This window comes from Eptatretus burgeri, chromosome 7 (assembly GCF_056783735.1).
Source record: "Eptatretus burgeri isolate ZD-2024b chromosome 7, Ebu_testis_v1, whole genome shotgun sequence".
Classification (NCBI taxonomy): domain Eukaryota; kingdom Metazoa; phylum Chordata; class Myxini; order Myxiniformes; family Myxinidae; genus Eptatretus; species Eptatretus burgeri.
The window spans coordinates 93,970,996-93,985,754 of record NC_140967.1 but is presented as its reverse complement, the minus strand read 5'-3'; the positions used below and the strand labels follow the sequence as shown (position 1 = coordinate 93,985,754).

The following is a 14,759-nucleotide window of genomic DNA, read 5'->3' as shown; positions in this document are numbered from 1 at the left end:
GTTGGTATGCCGTTCTGATGAGGGCAAACAAGCCCGAAATCCGGATAGGCGGCTCCATTTGATGTTTCACTGATGTTAACGAAGTCGCCGGGCTGAGGCCTCTGGGTGGTAGAGGTGACGCTTTGGTGTGGGACTCTATCCAATGGGGATTGGGGGAGTGCTCATCACACTCCACATGTTTTGAGATACATATGTGTGTGTGTGTGTGTGTGTGTGTGTGTGTGTGTGTGTGTGTGTGTGTGTGTGTGTGTGTGTGTGTGTGTGTGTGTGTGTGTGTGTGTGTGTGTGTGTGTGTGTGTCGGATACCAAAATAAAGGAACTGACTTGGCAAACACCTATACATAAAAAATGTCTGCTCGGTTGCTGTTCTTACAGATAATGATTTTATCCAAAATGGAGAACAAAACGCTTCAGTGTGAGTAATATTTGTTGTGAATCACTTTATCTCATGAACCACTCTCTGCAGGAATGACAGCAGGTGTAAGCAGTCATGCCCTGCCCTGCACAAGTGCAATTCAGATGTTACATTTGAATGCGTTCTCACAAAGTCACCTCCAAGCTTTATGATTCAGCTCAACTGGAGGAATGATAAAATCAGGAAATTAAAAATTAAAAATTCTCACTTGATATTGATCTCAAAATGATAAGTTCAGTATCAAATCTCCGGTCACACCCCACCCCCCCCCTCTCCCTGCTCTCTCTGCGATTTGTCCCCACCATATTTCTGCAAGGTGCTCAAGGTCCACCAGCAACCCCTTTCTGGGAAAACTACCAAAATCAAGAATCACTGCTCACCTTCACTCTTTCATTCGTCTATTTTTTTTGTTTTAGCCTTTGGAACAAACTCCCACACTCTCTTCATTCCCACTCTTCCCTCCAGGTCTTCACAACAGCTGTTCACCACCATCTCTTATCTTCCCCATCCAAAACCATGATCCTTTCTACCCCCGTTAATCCAACCCAAACCCAGTTCCTTCATATTCCCTGCTTTCCTTCCTGAAAGTCCCTGTAGTGTCCATCTTGTTTACCCTGTGTACCCTGCCCCATCCCTCTCCCTTCCACAGATCTCCTCATGTGTCTATTCCCCACTCTTTTGGCCTTCCTCTCCCATACCTCTTGTCTCCTGCTCCCCTTGTTATACGTTCTCTGGGTGAGCTGTTATATGAGCCTTGACATTGTATATAAAAAATAATAGCAAACACAGTGAGCTTCATACTTAACGCGTGCACATGAGAGAATAGGAAACAACAAAACAACAACAACAACAACAACACAACACAACACAATACCCCTGACGATTTGGAATCCGTGTCGTGGCGATGACCCTTTTGCTTCCGGTTGTTTTTAAACGCTGTGCGGTGTATAAACACGATTGGGTTATATTTCTATCTTGTGAATATTACTTAACGCGTGCACATGAGAGAATAGGAAACAACAACAACAATAACACAATACCATGGCAATTTTGAATCTGTGTCATTGCCTATGACCCTTTTGCTTCCGTTTTTTCTTTTGCTTCTGTTTTTTTTTTTGTTTCCGGTTTTTGTCATGGGGAATGATGCGTCCCGGGAGATAAAGGCATCGTCGGAGACATGAAAGACCCAAATAATATCAGACATGGTGTATATTTCCTCCACCGATTTGAATAAAGATATCTCCCGCATCATCAAAAAAAATTTTTAATCGTGATTTACGTTATTTAATCGCTGATCCCGAATCCAGGCCGAAGTAACGGGAAATTGCGTATACAGTTGTGAACAAGTTGTAGGTAAAGTCAGAAGCGAATGTAAGGAGAATTCTACGTTCGCTTCTAGTATTTCTTTTTTTAGATGAGATCCTGTTCTTGGCAGTGTAGTTGTTGTTGTGAAGATAATGTTAAGGTAATATTTATTTTTTCATAGCAAAAAGACTTTAATTTGATATATTTAAGAAGTGAATGTAAGAAGAATTCTATGTTCGCTTCGAGGCTTTGCCTATTCCATATTAATAAGAACAAGAAAAAGAGCAATCAGAGATTGCAGACCCTTGCCAGGACTTCTTTTGAGTGGTGTATTTTTATAGGTTTTTGGGTAAATCCAATATGGCTGCCAAACCATGTGACCATTGACATTGTATGTGTGACCATTTTGTTCCTCACGGACAGGTGGTCATGTCTAAAGTTTCGCCTCAATCTGTTCAGCCACTTCAGATAAGAAGATTTTTGAAGGTGTTTTTTTAACAATATGGCTGCCGAATCACGTGACTGATGACATAATGAGTTTTTTTTTTTGTGTGGACCATTTTATCCCTAGATGACCCTCAAAAATTTTCATACTGATCGGATGTGGCGTTCTACATATGCAATTATGACGTCGTAACGAGAGCACCTATGACATCATAAGGAAAATCACACTCCTTCCCCATGAAGAGTACTTGCTATGTACTAAGTTTCAATTTTTTCCTTGGTTCGGTTTCAGAGATAGAGGTCCCAATTTTTCCCGTTTTTCCAACATGGCTGCCCCACCGTGCGACCTATGACGTCATAATTATAACTAAAACATTCTACATGAATAGTCAAACGAATGGTGAAAAATTGTCTCAATCCAAAAGCGGTTGCAGAAAAGAACACAAAAGTTCTGTGTGGACAAACAGACAGACAAACAGACAAACAAACAGACCCAAATACATTATCCTCTCCTTTGGCGAGGGTAATACTAAATAAATAAAATCGGGGGCACTGTATCAGCCATACCTCCCAGCAATGACACAAACCAGCAGCCAGGTGCTCCACAAGAAATGAAAAGACCAAACCCTTTTTCTTCCTACCCAAGGGATACCACACTTTTTCAAAGCAAGTGTCGGTCTGCATCGGCAGACAAGTTGAACGCTATATTATCAACTGGAGGTTGATGAAGATGATGTGCTAACCGCAAAGTTACGTTGACGTTTTGGGTGTTAGCCCTTCGAAGAAGCAAAATAACAAAGTCCATTGACCCAGATTTGCCTTGTAGCTATCTGCGCTTCCAGCACGTCCCATTGTGGCAGGATGTTGTCGTATGTAATCTGGTGAAATCAAATGAGGCAAATCTGGATGTTCCCATCATCTGAGTTTTCCCATAGTTGGTAACATACTCCCATCTCAGCTCAGAGCACACGTTTCTTTGCATGGACAGGTAAAGCTGGATATCCCCTTTGCAATATTTGATTGTGGTCGGTATCGACCTCGAGAAAATAGTTGGCCATGAAAAAAAACCCACAAAAAGAGTTATGTGAAGCTTAAATTAGAATAAGTTCATGGTAAGAATGTGGTTCGTACATCGATGAGCAATACACCGAGAGTTTAACTTAATGATTGTGAATATGGAGCCGAATGGCCTCCTCCTGTGTCTCGTTCCCTGGGATATAGCTGAACACCCTTTTATGGTTGTCTGGCTGTTACCTTTGGACTACAGCAGTTGCTCTGCATGAGGGACATGTCCATGTATCTCTGGTAGTGTCAGCACGTTTCACGAGCAATCTGGATCTCTTGAAATACTCAGCTGCTGTTTAACTTGCTCAGAAATTTCCTGCTTTGCCATGACTTTTAAAAGTACCCACAACCAACGGAATTTGCACATCATATCACTTCGTTTGCAGATCTGCTTGTGTGCTAACACAGATATGTGAGGGGAGAAGTGGAGAGGAGAAAAAGATGGAGCATTCCAAAATAAACGTAGACCTGCACACACCTGCTGAATGTCTGAAATCTTCATTTTGAATCAATGGAGGAAAGGCCAACACATTATTTGATACAACCATTTAAAATTTACTCTGTTATTATTTCTTATCCTCATGTGCACATCCATACATATACATATACATATACATATATGAGATTTAGTGATGATCTTTCATAGCATGCTTTCCACCGATTGTGTGCTTCCTGTGGTTTCCATACCTGTGCAGTGCGTAGATGTCTTCAACATTGCCGAAGATGATGGACACCTCCTCAGGTTCCAGAGGAAGCTCGGGAGAGTCGATGATGCAGCCCACGTAATCCTGCAGCAACAAGAAATAGATGTTTGCAACTTTTCGACACCAACAGAACCATGATGTCGTTGCCGAGTCGTTTTTGAGGGTGTGCACTGATGCAGTGTCCCCTTGTCGGTTGGAGCAGGAAAATGGAATCTGCACAGGGTGTCAGCGATGACTCGCCTACTTTTGGACGAAAGACGCTGTGGGATTCACAACAGACGGGACATCCAGCTCAACGTCCCATCAAACAAGACGGTGTGCTTTTTGATGCAACACCCTGACTGTGAATCACCAGCACGGTCATTTATCGTCGGATCAGGAATCAAATCCAGACTATAGACAGCTCAAAATCGAACGTACTCCCTCTAAGATAGACTAACAGTCTATTTAGTGGCGTAGGGACAACCCAACATAATGTACGATTTTAGGGTTGATCCCTTAAAGTGTGGAATCTGGCTGAAAATGCTGTTTATTCGAGCTCCAGTTCGTGTGCATGTCAAAGTGCATGCTGTGTTAAGAAGGGAACATTAAGCTGGCTGTCTTCACCATCAATCATGCGAATATAAACTAGGTATATAGTTTACATCAGTCTTTAGGCCAGCCAGTAAGACTGTGGTCCTCATGCCATTAATTATTTTAGGCGAAAAAAAACAAAATCCCTTGAGGAATAAGTGATATGCAGTCAATGTACAAACAAAGTACATCGATCTATCAGGAGGGGTGTTACGCCGGCTGTCCTATCTACAGCCTTACTAACAATCCTCGGATAAGCTTGACCTTGCTCTCTCACTCTTTATTTCTTTTCCCTTCACCTTCCAACTTCCTCTCAATATATCATCGACCTATTTGTACAAGGTATATATTTACTTTACATTGGCTTTTCAGATTGCCAGGGTCGGGAAAGAAAACTTGGAATCATTGTTTTGTCTGTGCAAGTCAAATAACGTCTCCAGACAATAACAAATGTGGTTGAAAAGTGAATTAATTTAGGTGTTTTTGTCCCCAAAGAAGTGGACATTTTTAACCCCTGGTAACCTTCATGCGACGTATATTTCAAAAATATTACACGCATTTCTTCCGAAGTCGTAACTTGGCAGCATCAACATAAAATTTGCTTTGAATAACAGAACAAGCACTCTGTGGTATCAATACCTATGTTTGCCAAATAGTTAGAATAAGATCAGACTCGGTGGTGTAATTACTGTCATGGTTAGAATGTCCTTTATTAGTTTGAGAGGTCAGAGGTTCAAACCTGACCCTGGCTGAGTCATTCCAAAGACTTCCTTGTTTGACACTCAGCATTTAAAAAGAATAGAGCACCAACAAACATTGAAAAGATGGCAACCATTGCACAGGCTTGATGGGCCTCCTAGCATCCTCCTGTGTTGAAGTTCCTTCCGTCTTTCCTTCCTCGTACTGCTTCATCAGGAAGAAGATTACCACAATGCAGTTGCAGGCATAAAACAGCACTGATACAACCATTGCCTCAATACATTGGTACTCATCTTTGCCAACCACAGAAGGATGACAGGCTGAGTCAACCTCACCTGTTGTTAATTCAGTGGCTAATGGGGGCTTAAACTCAGGACTCTAAGATCCCAAGCCAGTCATCCTAAACACTAAGCCAACACCACATATATATGCTTTAACAGATGTTATATATATATATATATATATATATATATATATATATATATATATATATATATATATATATATATATATATATATATATGTATATGCTATCCGCATTTCAGGCTTATTTGCCCGAATCACAAACAATTGTCTGGGTGGCAGACAGACAGTTGTTTTTGCAGATTATGCGGTTTTTACCATGTGAGACATAATCCGTGGCAATGCTCACCATAACAGTCGGGGGGGGGGGGGTGAGTGTGATGTATAAATGATGAATGTGGTCATCATTGGTTAGTTATTTATTGGTATGTTGTCCTGATGAGGGCAAATAAGCCCAAAATCCAGATAGGCGGCTTCATTTGGTGTTTAACTGATGTTGACCATGTAATCTTTGTCTGTTTGACAGAGCCACCAGGCCGAGGCTTGGAAGTAATGCTTTGCTGTGGACTGTGACCAATGGGGATCGGGGGAGGGCTTATCACACTCCAAATGTTTCAATATATGTATGTATATATATATATATATATATATATATATATATATAATCTCATTCCAACCACTCACTGACTGACTGACATTAATGTATTCGGAATGTTTCGGGTGAGGTCGAAAGCTGAAATTCCACATGCCAATGGACATCAAAGCTGATACACCAGAAAAATCACACAACCTTCAGAAAGCATCCGTTAACGAAAATAAATAAATGGGGGAAAAAAATGAAAATAAAAATGTAGATGAGCAACCCGAGACAATGGGGAAGCACAGTAATTTTGCATGCTGCTGGACATCAAAGCCGATACACCAGAAAAAAAAAATTCACAGAACCATTGGTAAGCATCTGTAAATGACAATATAAACAAGAAAAAGAGCAATCAGAGATTGCAGACCCTCGTCAGGACTAGTGTTTGTGTAGTTTTGTGTGGTGTATTTTGTGTGGTATTTGTGTACTGGGCATTACATAATTAATGAGACATAGGTACAACTGCCACTTTCTTACTGCTGACAGTGATGACCAGGTACAAAGACGTCCCGCTTTGATGCAACCCCACTTTGATTGGACACTTGACCCTGACCCGTGATGTTTATTATTATTCAATTCAATTTAGAATGGGATTAAAATAAATTCAATTCAAATAAAATAGAAGACCAAATAGGTACAAACCTGTATTGGAGTAATCATAAGGAACCCAAACAAGCAAAAAACAAAGACGAAGTCATCAGGAGGAACCTGGATAGGATTCACATTTCAGCTGCTATTCCTCTACCCTCACAACCAACCAAGCAAGCACAGCCAAGTAAGCCTTATTCAAAAATAAATAAATATATATGTAAATTAAATTTAAAAAAAAATAATAATAACCCAGGTCAAAAAAAAAAAAATAATTCTGGTCGCCAGACCATGTGTCCGAGCATGTTGAAATTTGAAATGTATATTCCACATCACCACTCGATCATAATTCTGAAGTTTCATGTCGTTTGATTAAGCAGTTCAAGAAAGAATTTTATTTAAAGATTTTTGCTCAATCCAGTGTGGTTGCCAGACCATGTGACATCAATTATTCGTGAATACCATGGTATCCACAAAGCTTGGGGAACATTTGTGTGACGTTTCTCCTCGATCTGTCCAGTCATTCTGGAGAAGATTTTTTATAAGTTTTAGGGTAAATCCAATAAGGCTGCCAAACCATGTGACCTATGACATCACGTTGTGAACCTTTTGTTCCTCATGGAGAGGCAGTCATATGTGTAGTTTCACCTAAAGCCACTTCAGAGGAGATTTTTGAAGGTTTTGAAAAAAACACGACTCCCAAATCACGTGACCAATGACGTCATCAAATCTCTTTCTGTGGGCCATTTTATCCCTAGATGAGCCTCATAAATTTTCATACTGATCAGATCTAGCGTTCTACATAGGCAATTATGATGTCATAACGAATGCACCTATGACATCATAAACCAAATCACACTTATTCCCCATGAGCAGGGCCGGATTAAGGTCTTCGTAGGCCAAGGCCCTTGAGATTTCGTAGGCCAAATTCAAGAGCGACGAAAACAACGATTTTGAATATGAAATTTAATCGGAACAGACTGCGGTAAATGGTGATTTGTCCGACTTTTAAATATACAAGTGCCTGTAAAATCCAATTCAGCTTCGAAATTGAGAAACGAACGATACAGAAAAAAATTTCGGAGGAATGTATATATATATATATATATATATATATATATATATATATATATATATATATATATATATATATATATATATATTCAATTTCCACCCTACTGAAACACCTTCTTTCGTGCCTTTTGGTTGGCAAACGACGCGATCACTTCGGAGAAATCGATTTGCTTCATCAGCTCAGATTCAACACAGAGCAGAGGGAGCGTGGACACGCGCACCTGCCCCACGGTCGACCGAAGACAATTTTTCACGCGCTTTAGTGTGCTGAAGGAGCGTTCACCCTCGCAGCTCGTAGCAAATATCGAACAATATATTCGGAGGGCAACAAAAATATTGGGGAATGTCTGTGTCAAATTGTTGTGAATCATGTACTTGAGCATGTCCGATGCATCTATGAACTTGGAGTATTTCGAGCAAAGTTCTATTTCCTGAACTATGTCCATTTCAACGTCAGCAGGGTACGCTGAAACCAGTTTCTCCGCTCTGCGAGAGAGTGTATCATGGTCGAGGCTGTTTGTCGCGGGGATGATTCCAAACAGATCCCTGATTTTCTGATAGCTCTCTCTTCTCCTATGGATTTCTGTCAGAAGGCGATCGAGTATGGAGAAGTACGTCTCAACTCTGAACTTCTCCCTGCTAGATTTTGGGGTTTCTTCTTCCTCATCATTTTCATCGAAGACCTTCTTTTGCCTCTTGACCCGACAATTATTATCAGCGTAAATGATGGACTCGACCATCTTTTTGACACGGTCCTGAAATACATCGAATCTTTCATCGTTTCAATGCGACTCTATGTATTCATAGAGGGCATCATAATGTTGCTAAACTGCTCCGACATCTATTCCAGGTTGTTGGAGGCATCTGTTTACTCGATCAATGTTGCCAAGTAGATCAGACCAGACTGCACACATGATTGCTGTTTCGGTGAGTTCCATCTTCTCAGCCAATGCTTTGGTTTCCAGTCTCACTGACGGCGCATCTTTAGGGCGCTCGGCTATCTTCATTCGCGCCTTCTTTATGTCCTTGTAGCTTGCGGAAAACGCTTTACAAGCGTCCGCGCGAGCTGACCACCTCGTATCAGACTCGGACAAACATTTGAGTTTGATGGCACGTTCATCGAGTGACTTATTTAAAATGACCCATCTTTGGGGAGATGCTGACATAAAGTTATACACGGCTTCAATAAGTCCAAAGTATTTGACGGCTTCCAAGCAACTCTCGGCGGCAGCGACTCCTACCAGATTCAAACTGTGCGCAGCACATGGTACCCACTGAGCCAATGGATTAATTTTACAGATTCTTGCTTGTACGCCTGAATAGACACCTGACATGTTGCTTGCATTGTCGTATGACTGCCCTCGACAATCCATGAGATCGATCCCATTGGCTTCCAGTACCTCTTGCAATTTTCCAAACAGATATTCACCATCGTGATGCTCAACGACGACGTACTGAAGAAACCTTTCGACGGCGCTACCATCTTGCATCACATATCGAAATATTACCGTCAACTGATCGATATACGAAACGTCTGGCGTCGAATAGATGGAAACACCATAATATTTAGCATCTTTTATTTCTCGCACGATGGTAGATTTCACTGTTTCGGCCAGTAGTAGGATAAACTCGTCGCATATTGTTGATGACAGGTATGATACACTTCCCTTTCCCTTGTTCCCATACACTTCAAGATGCTGGGCGAGAAATGGATCGAATTTTGAGACTAGTTCAAGACAACCAAGATAGTTTCCATTGTTAGCACAACCCAGCTGCTCAGTCGTGCCCCGGAACGGAAGCCCTCTTTCGGCGAGGAACGATATTACAGCGACAATTTGCTTCAGGACATTAGTCCAGTAAGCTTCCTCGTGGAGGGACCGCTGTTCAAATGATGTGTGAATCCTGTTTGTCACCTTCATTTCGAGCGACTTTTTGATTGCTAGAATATGGGCAGTACGACGCTCGTGTGATGCTCGATGTGCAGAGGCATTCTTCCAATCATTGAATCCGATTCGAAAATTACTGTGATGGCTTTCGTGATGATTGCCATCGGGACATAGGAGTTTGCACACGTAGTAGTAAAGTTTACCGTTTGATGGAGAAAGCAGCATCCAGTCCCTGTTCACCGTTTCCCCGTTTGTGAGTTTCTGCTGAAAGTGTTCACGTCGAAAATACCGTGTTTTATCTGGATACACTCAGGCCGTATCCGAAAAATCTGCGTTCCTATCTTGGCAGGGAGGATTCTGGATGAAATTATCCACGAATTCTGCGGAAAGAGTCCATTCAGCAGGATCAGGATTGAAACTACAAGCTACAGCACTGGCTGCAGTTGTTCCAATGCTTCTCTCGTTGCTCGATGTGACGGTATTGGTATCATCAGCTTTCGAAATGTGATGCAGTGCGAGATTACTTGATCCCTCGACATTGACATCAGAAGACTGCATGCGCACATTCCGTTTGCTCGTCTCGACTCTGGTGAGGTGACAAAAAATTAAAGATGGATTCAGACAGTCTTTTTGTTTCTGTTTCACGCCTCTTCTTTTTGTCGCATTTGCAAATACTACTTTTGTGGTGCCGAATATATCCGTCAGCCATAGTCAAGAATAAAAAACGACAAATAAGAGCAAAACGAAGAACTGCAAGCATCAGGATGCTCGATAATTTTTCATAGGCCAAGGCCCGGGCCTCACGGGCCTAGTGGTTAATCCGGTCCTGCCCATGAGGAGCACTTGCCATGAGCCAAGTTTCAATTTTTCCTTGGTGTGGTTTCAGAGATAGAGGTCCAAAGTTTTTCCATCTTTCCATCATAGCTGCCACACCTCACGACACATGACGTCATAATTATCAATATAACATTTTGGATGAGTAGTCACTCCTATGGTGAAAATTTCATTTCAATCCGACAAGCTGTTGTGGAGAAAAACACTAAAGTTCTGTGCGGACAAACAAACGAACAAACAGACAAACAACCGGATCCAAATGCAAGACCCTCTCCTCCGGCAATGGTAATAAAAAAAAATAAATGAATGGGGAAAAAAACAAACTACTGAGCAACCCGAGGCAACGAGGAAGCATATCCCACTTCATTATTGTTTACAATGTAAGTATATCCCACTGGTATGTGTATGTATGTATATATATATATATATATATATATATATATATATATATATATATATATATATATATATATATATATATATATATATATATATATGTAGTCAGACTCAGCTATTCACAGATTTGCTGTGTTTTCGTGTTTTAGCGGTTTATAAAATGCGACCTGCTTCGACATTCATGAACCTGTGCTTCGGATATTCGCGGGGGGGGGGGGGGGGGTTCGCGTTTTTGCCATTTTTCATGGGTTTTTCGCAGGTGTATTTGTGATTTATTTTCGTGGGCGTATTCACGGTTTTTTCTTTTTGAGTTTTCATGGATATTTGGACATGACAGTGAACACGTGATTTGGCAAAAAGAGTATTTTTGATTTATTGATTGATCAATCATGCTTGGTGTTGGATTAATGGTTAGGGTTGTGGACTTCGTATCCTATTTAGTATCCTAGGATCCTGAGTTCAAATCCTCGTTGACTGTTGAATTAATACTAGGTGGGGTTGATTCTGCCTGTCATTCTTCCTGAGGTTGGCAAAATGAGTGCCAGCTTGCTGGTATCCTGTGTTGGAGTGGTGACCTGTTCAGGATTGTACCCAATAGTCAAGGAGACTGCTTAGGTAGCACCAATGCTCTGCACAGAATGTGGTGCTGATGGATGGATGGATGGATGGATGGATGGATGGATGGATGGATGGATGGATGGATGGTGTACTTTGAATGTACCTGCACTTGTTTCACATTTTGTTTTTACAGCCTGAATTTAAAATGAATATTTTTAAATTTTTTTGTCACTGATCCACACAAAATACCCCATAATGACAAAGTGAAAACATGTTTTTAGAATTTTTTTACAAATTGATGAAAAATGAAAAGCTGAAATGTCTTGCGTCAATAAGTATTCAACTCCCTGAGTCAATACTTTGTAGAAGCGCCTTTGGCGGTGAATACAGCTTCGAGTCTTCTTGGTTATGTCTGTATCAACTTTGCACATCTGTATTTGGGGATTTTTCCCCCCATTCTTCCTTGCAGATTTGTTCAAGCTCTTTCAAATTGGATAGGTTAAGTTTTTACTTCGATACGACCACTCATTTTGGGTCACGTGCTGGTGCTTGAAGTGAAATGGAGGAGTGCTTTTTAAATTTTATTTTGCAAGCCTAATGACATATATTTTGCTTGAAGTTTGCAAAATAAAATTTAAAAACCACTCCTCCATTTGACTTCAAGCACCAGCACGTGACCCGAAATGAGCGGTCGTATCAAAGTAAAAACTGGACACATGTCGCGGCTCGCCATCTATCTGCCTGAGGAAGCCGGCTGTAAAGCTGGTGAAACGTCGCCTGAGACCAGGTCTGCTCTTACTTATTGCTTATATATATAGAAATAAATTGTTTTGTGAATTTGGTCACTGGATTAGTGACGGTAAAGAAGCATTTTGGTTCTTCAGCCTGTACATGGCTGGAAGAGTCCAGATTATCGTTCTGTCGGGCTTGGCTCAGAAATTTTTTTGGACAACCTTTGATGTACTCTCGCTTTGAAATTCTCCTTGCTCAATCTGAGGCATGAGATTGTAGGCTTTGTGAGATAAACTTTGAGTGACAATAGGGTTTCTGTCATACCATTGTCTTCACCCTGTCTGGGCAGATTTGTATTCCATGAAATGCACCCATTTTCTCAAACTCCACTAGGTTTTTTTGCAATGAGCTCATAAACAAATTATTTTTGCTCTTAGGACAGAGAACGTTCTGAATTTTGTTTTCTTCCTGGCACAGAAAGTACAGCTCCCAGTCTGTTGGACATATAGCAGACTGATTATTTGGTCTCGGTATGACAAGGTTGCACATTTTTGACATAATTATTGTTTGTCCACCTGTTAAGCTGGCCACTACAAGCACATATAAAAATGGGTGCAGGAATACATTAGGTACATAAAATTATAAAAATGAACAAAATTCAGATTAAGTGCACAGAAATGCATTTCATTGAATGAAGGGGATTTGAGAGATATAGAGTTTTCAACAAGCTTATCTGCACCAGAAAAAGATGACTACATGTGCAAACAAGAGGCCAACTAAAATCCAATGAAGAACAAATGCCAACCAGATGCAACTTTTTTTTATATAAGATTGAATGGTTGTATTTGTGCATGGTCTGAGACTCAAGGAAGGTTTGGTCACACAAATTATGCATACATATGCAGACAGAGACATTGCTGAACTTAACTTTTTTTTGAAACACCAGCCAAACACAGCCAGGGGTGTGGGTGTGGTGGGGGAAGGGGGATCTTAGGACAAATGAAGACATTTTGTGGAGCATTTTGGGTGTTGGAAATGCAATCTTATGACATCACATCTCTCTGCAGTCAGCAGGGCAATGAAGAAGAAACCCCCCTCTTCCCTTAGTTCAACTGAGTCAGTTGTCAAGCAAGTGTCACTCTAAATACTGAGTGTCAAGCAAGGAAGCAGCACTTACCATTTTTAAGGTCATTGGTATAACTTGGACAGAGCCAGAATAAAACTGCCAACCTTTATGGAGGAAGAAATGGAAAATGGAGAAAGACTAAGGGACCTAAGAATCGCAGACGACGTTTTCAATTCAAATAATGATGAAGATCTCAAAATCATGATGAACAGCTCAATTTGTAGAGTCACAAGAAGAGACTGAAAATAGAGGACCAATTTTCAGGCACACCTGACCTGAAACAATTTTCAGGTCAGGTGCAGGCACACCTGACCAACAGCTGTAGCTCACCTGGTTGGTTGCCAAAAAAGTGGAGTAATGGATGCATCAGGGTAAAAATAAGAGCTGGATTTCGAATACACATTTTAGGTCAGGTGGTATTAACATGCTATTCATGGTAGTGCAACTCCCTACTGTCTATAAGCTTTAATTGCCAAGATATTGTCCACTTCCGGTGTGAAGATGTCACTTCCTGCTGTGTCAAAATATCCCTATTTGAAAAGATGCAACTCCAAAGTGCCTCTCAATCATATTTTTTTTTTCGATATATTTACCACTTTCTGTATTATGACATCACAGGCAGCTATATTGTGTTTCGGATCAGCTTCTTTTAATCAATCGTTCTCATCGGTTGTCGATAAATTTTACTTTTCACGTTGATCGGTAAAGCGGTTCCAGAAAAGATAATTTTATAAGTTTTCCTTTGATCCAATATGGCTGCCAGACCACTTGACCAATGACATCATTGTTGTCAAATTATATTTCCTACATGTCGTCGGTCACATATGTAAAGTTTCACATTGTTCGGATAAGCAGTTTCAGAGAAGAATATTGTCAAAGGTTTTCCTGTAATACAAAAAGGCAGCCAAACTAGATCGAAATTCAAGTACTTTTGGACCCTTTAAACCTTACGATGACCTACATGTAGGTGGAGGAGGAGGATGGCATGAACAAACTTGAGTTGTACCACACCAAAGATCATATTAGCCAAGTTGGGTCACAATCGCATCATCAGCTTTGGAGAAGAAGTTGCAAGTGGTTACAGATCGATGGACTGATGGACGGATGAAGCGACATTCCATAAGATCACATGAACTATATTTCGGGTGAGCTAAAAATGAATATGACAAAGACAAAGATAATGTTCAACCACAATGCAAAAAAGGAAGAGATTCAAATTGATCATTGCATGGTTGAAGAAACCATGAACTATATTAACTGATGACAACTTTAAATAAGTGAAAAGATATACTGGAGCATGATGGGAAGCATTTGAAAAAGTTTTAAAATGACCTGAATAGCAAATTATCCTTACTAGTACGTGGCCGTATGTGTGTGGCCGTACGTGCAAAAAAAAAATAAAAACTTTCAAACCATG

At 40.7% G+C, this 14,759-nt stretch overlaps 1 protein-coding gene across 8 annotated transcripts in view; it reads right to left on the bottom strand.

Moving 5' to 3' along the window:
• The window catches only part of LOC147023821 (uncharacterized), a 373,912-nt gene that overhangs the window by 105,878 nt on the left and 253,275 nt on the right, over positions 1–14,759 (bottom strand). For all 8 annotated transcript variants that reach the window (XM_085889658.1, XM_085889651.1, XM_085889657.1 and 5 more), the window contains one exon: positions 3,917–4,017. In XM_085889658.1, the coding sequence (XP_085745784.1) occupies positions 3,917–4,017 (101 nt within the window). The remainder of the gene's footprint in view (positions 1–3,916; positions 4,018–14,759) is intronic.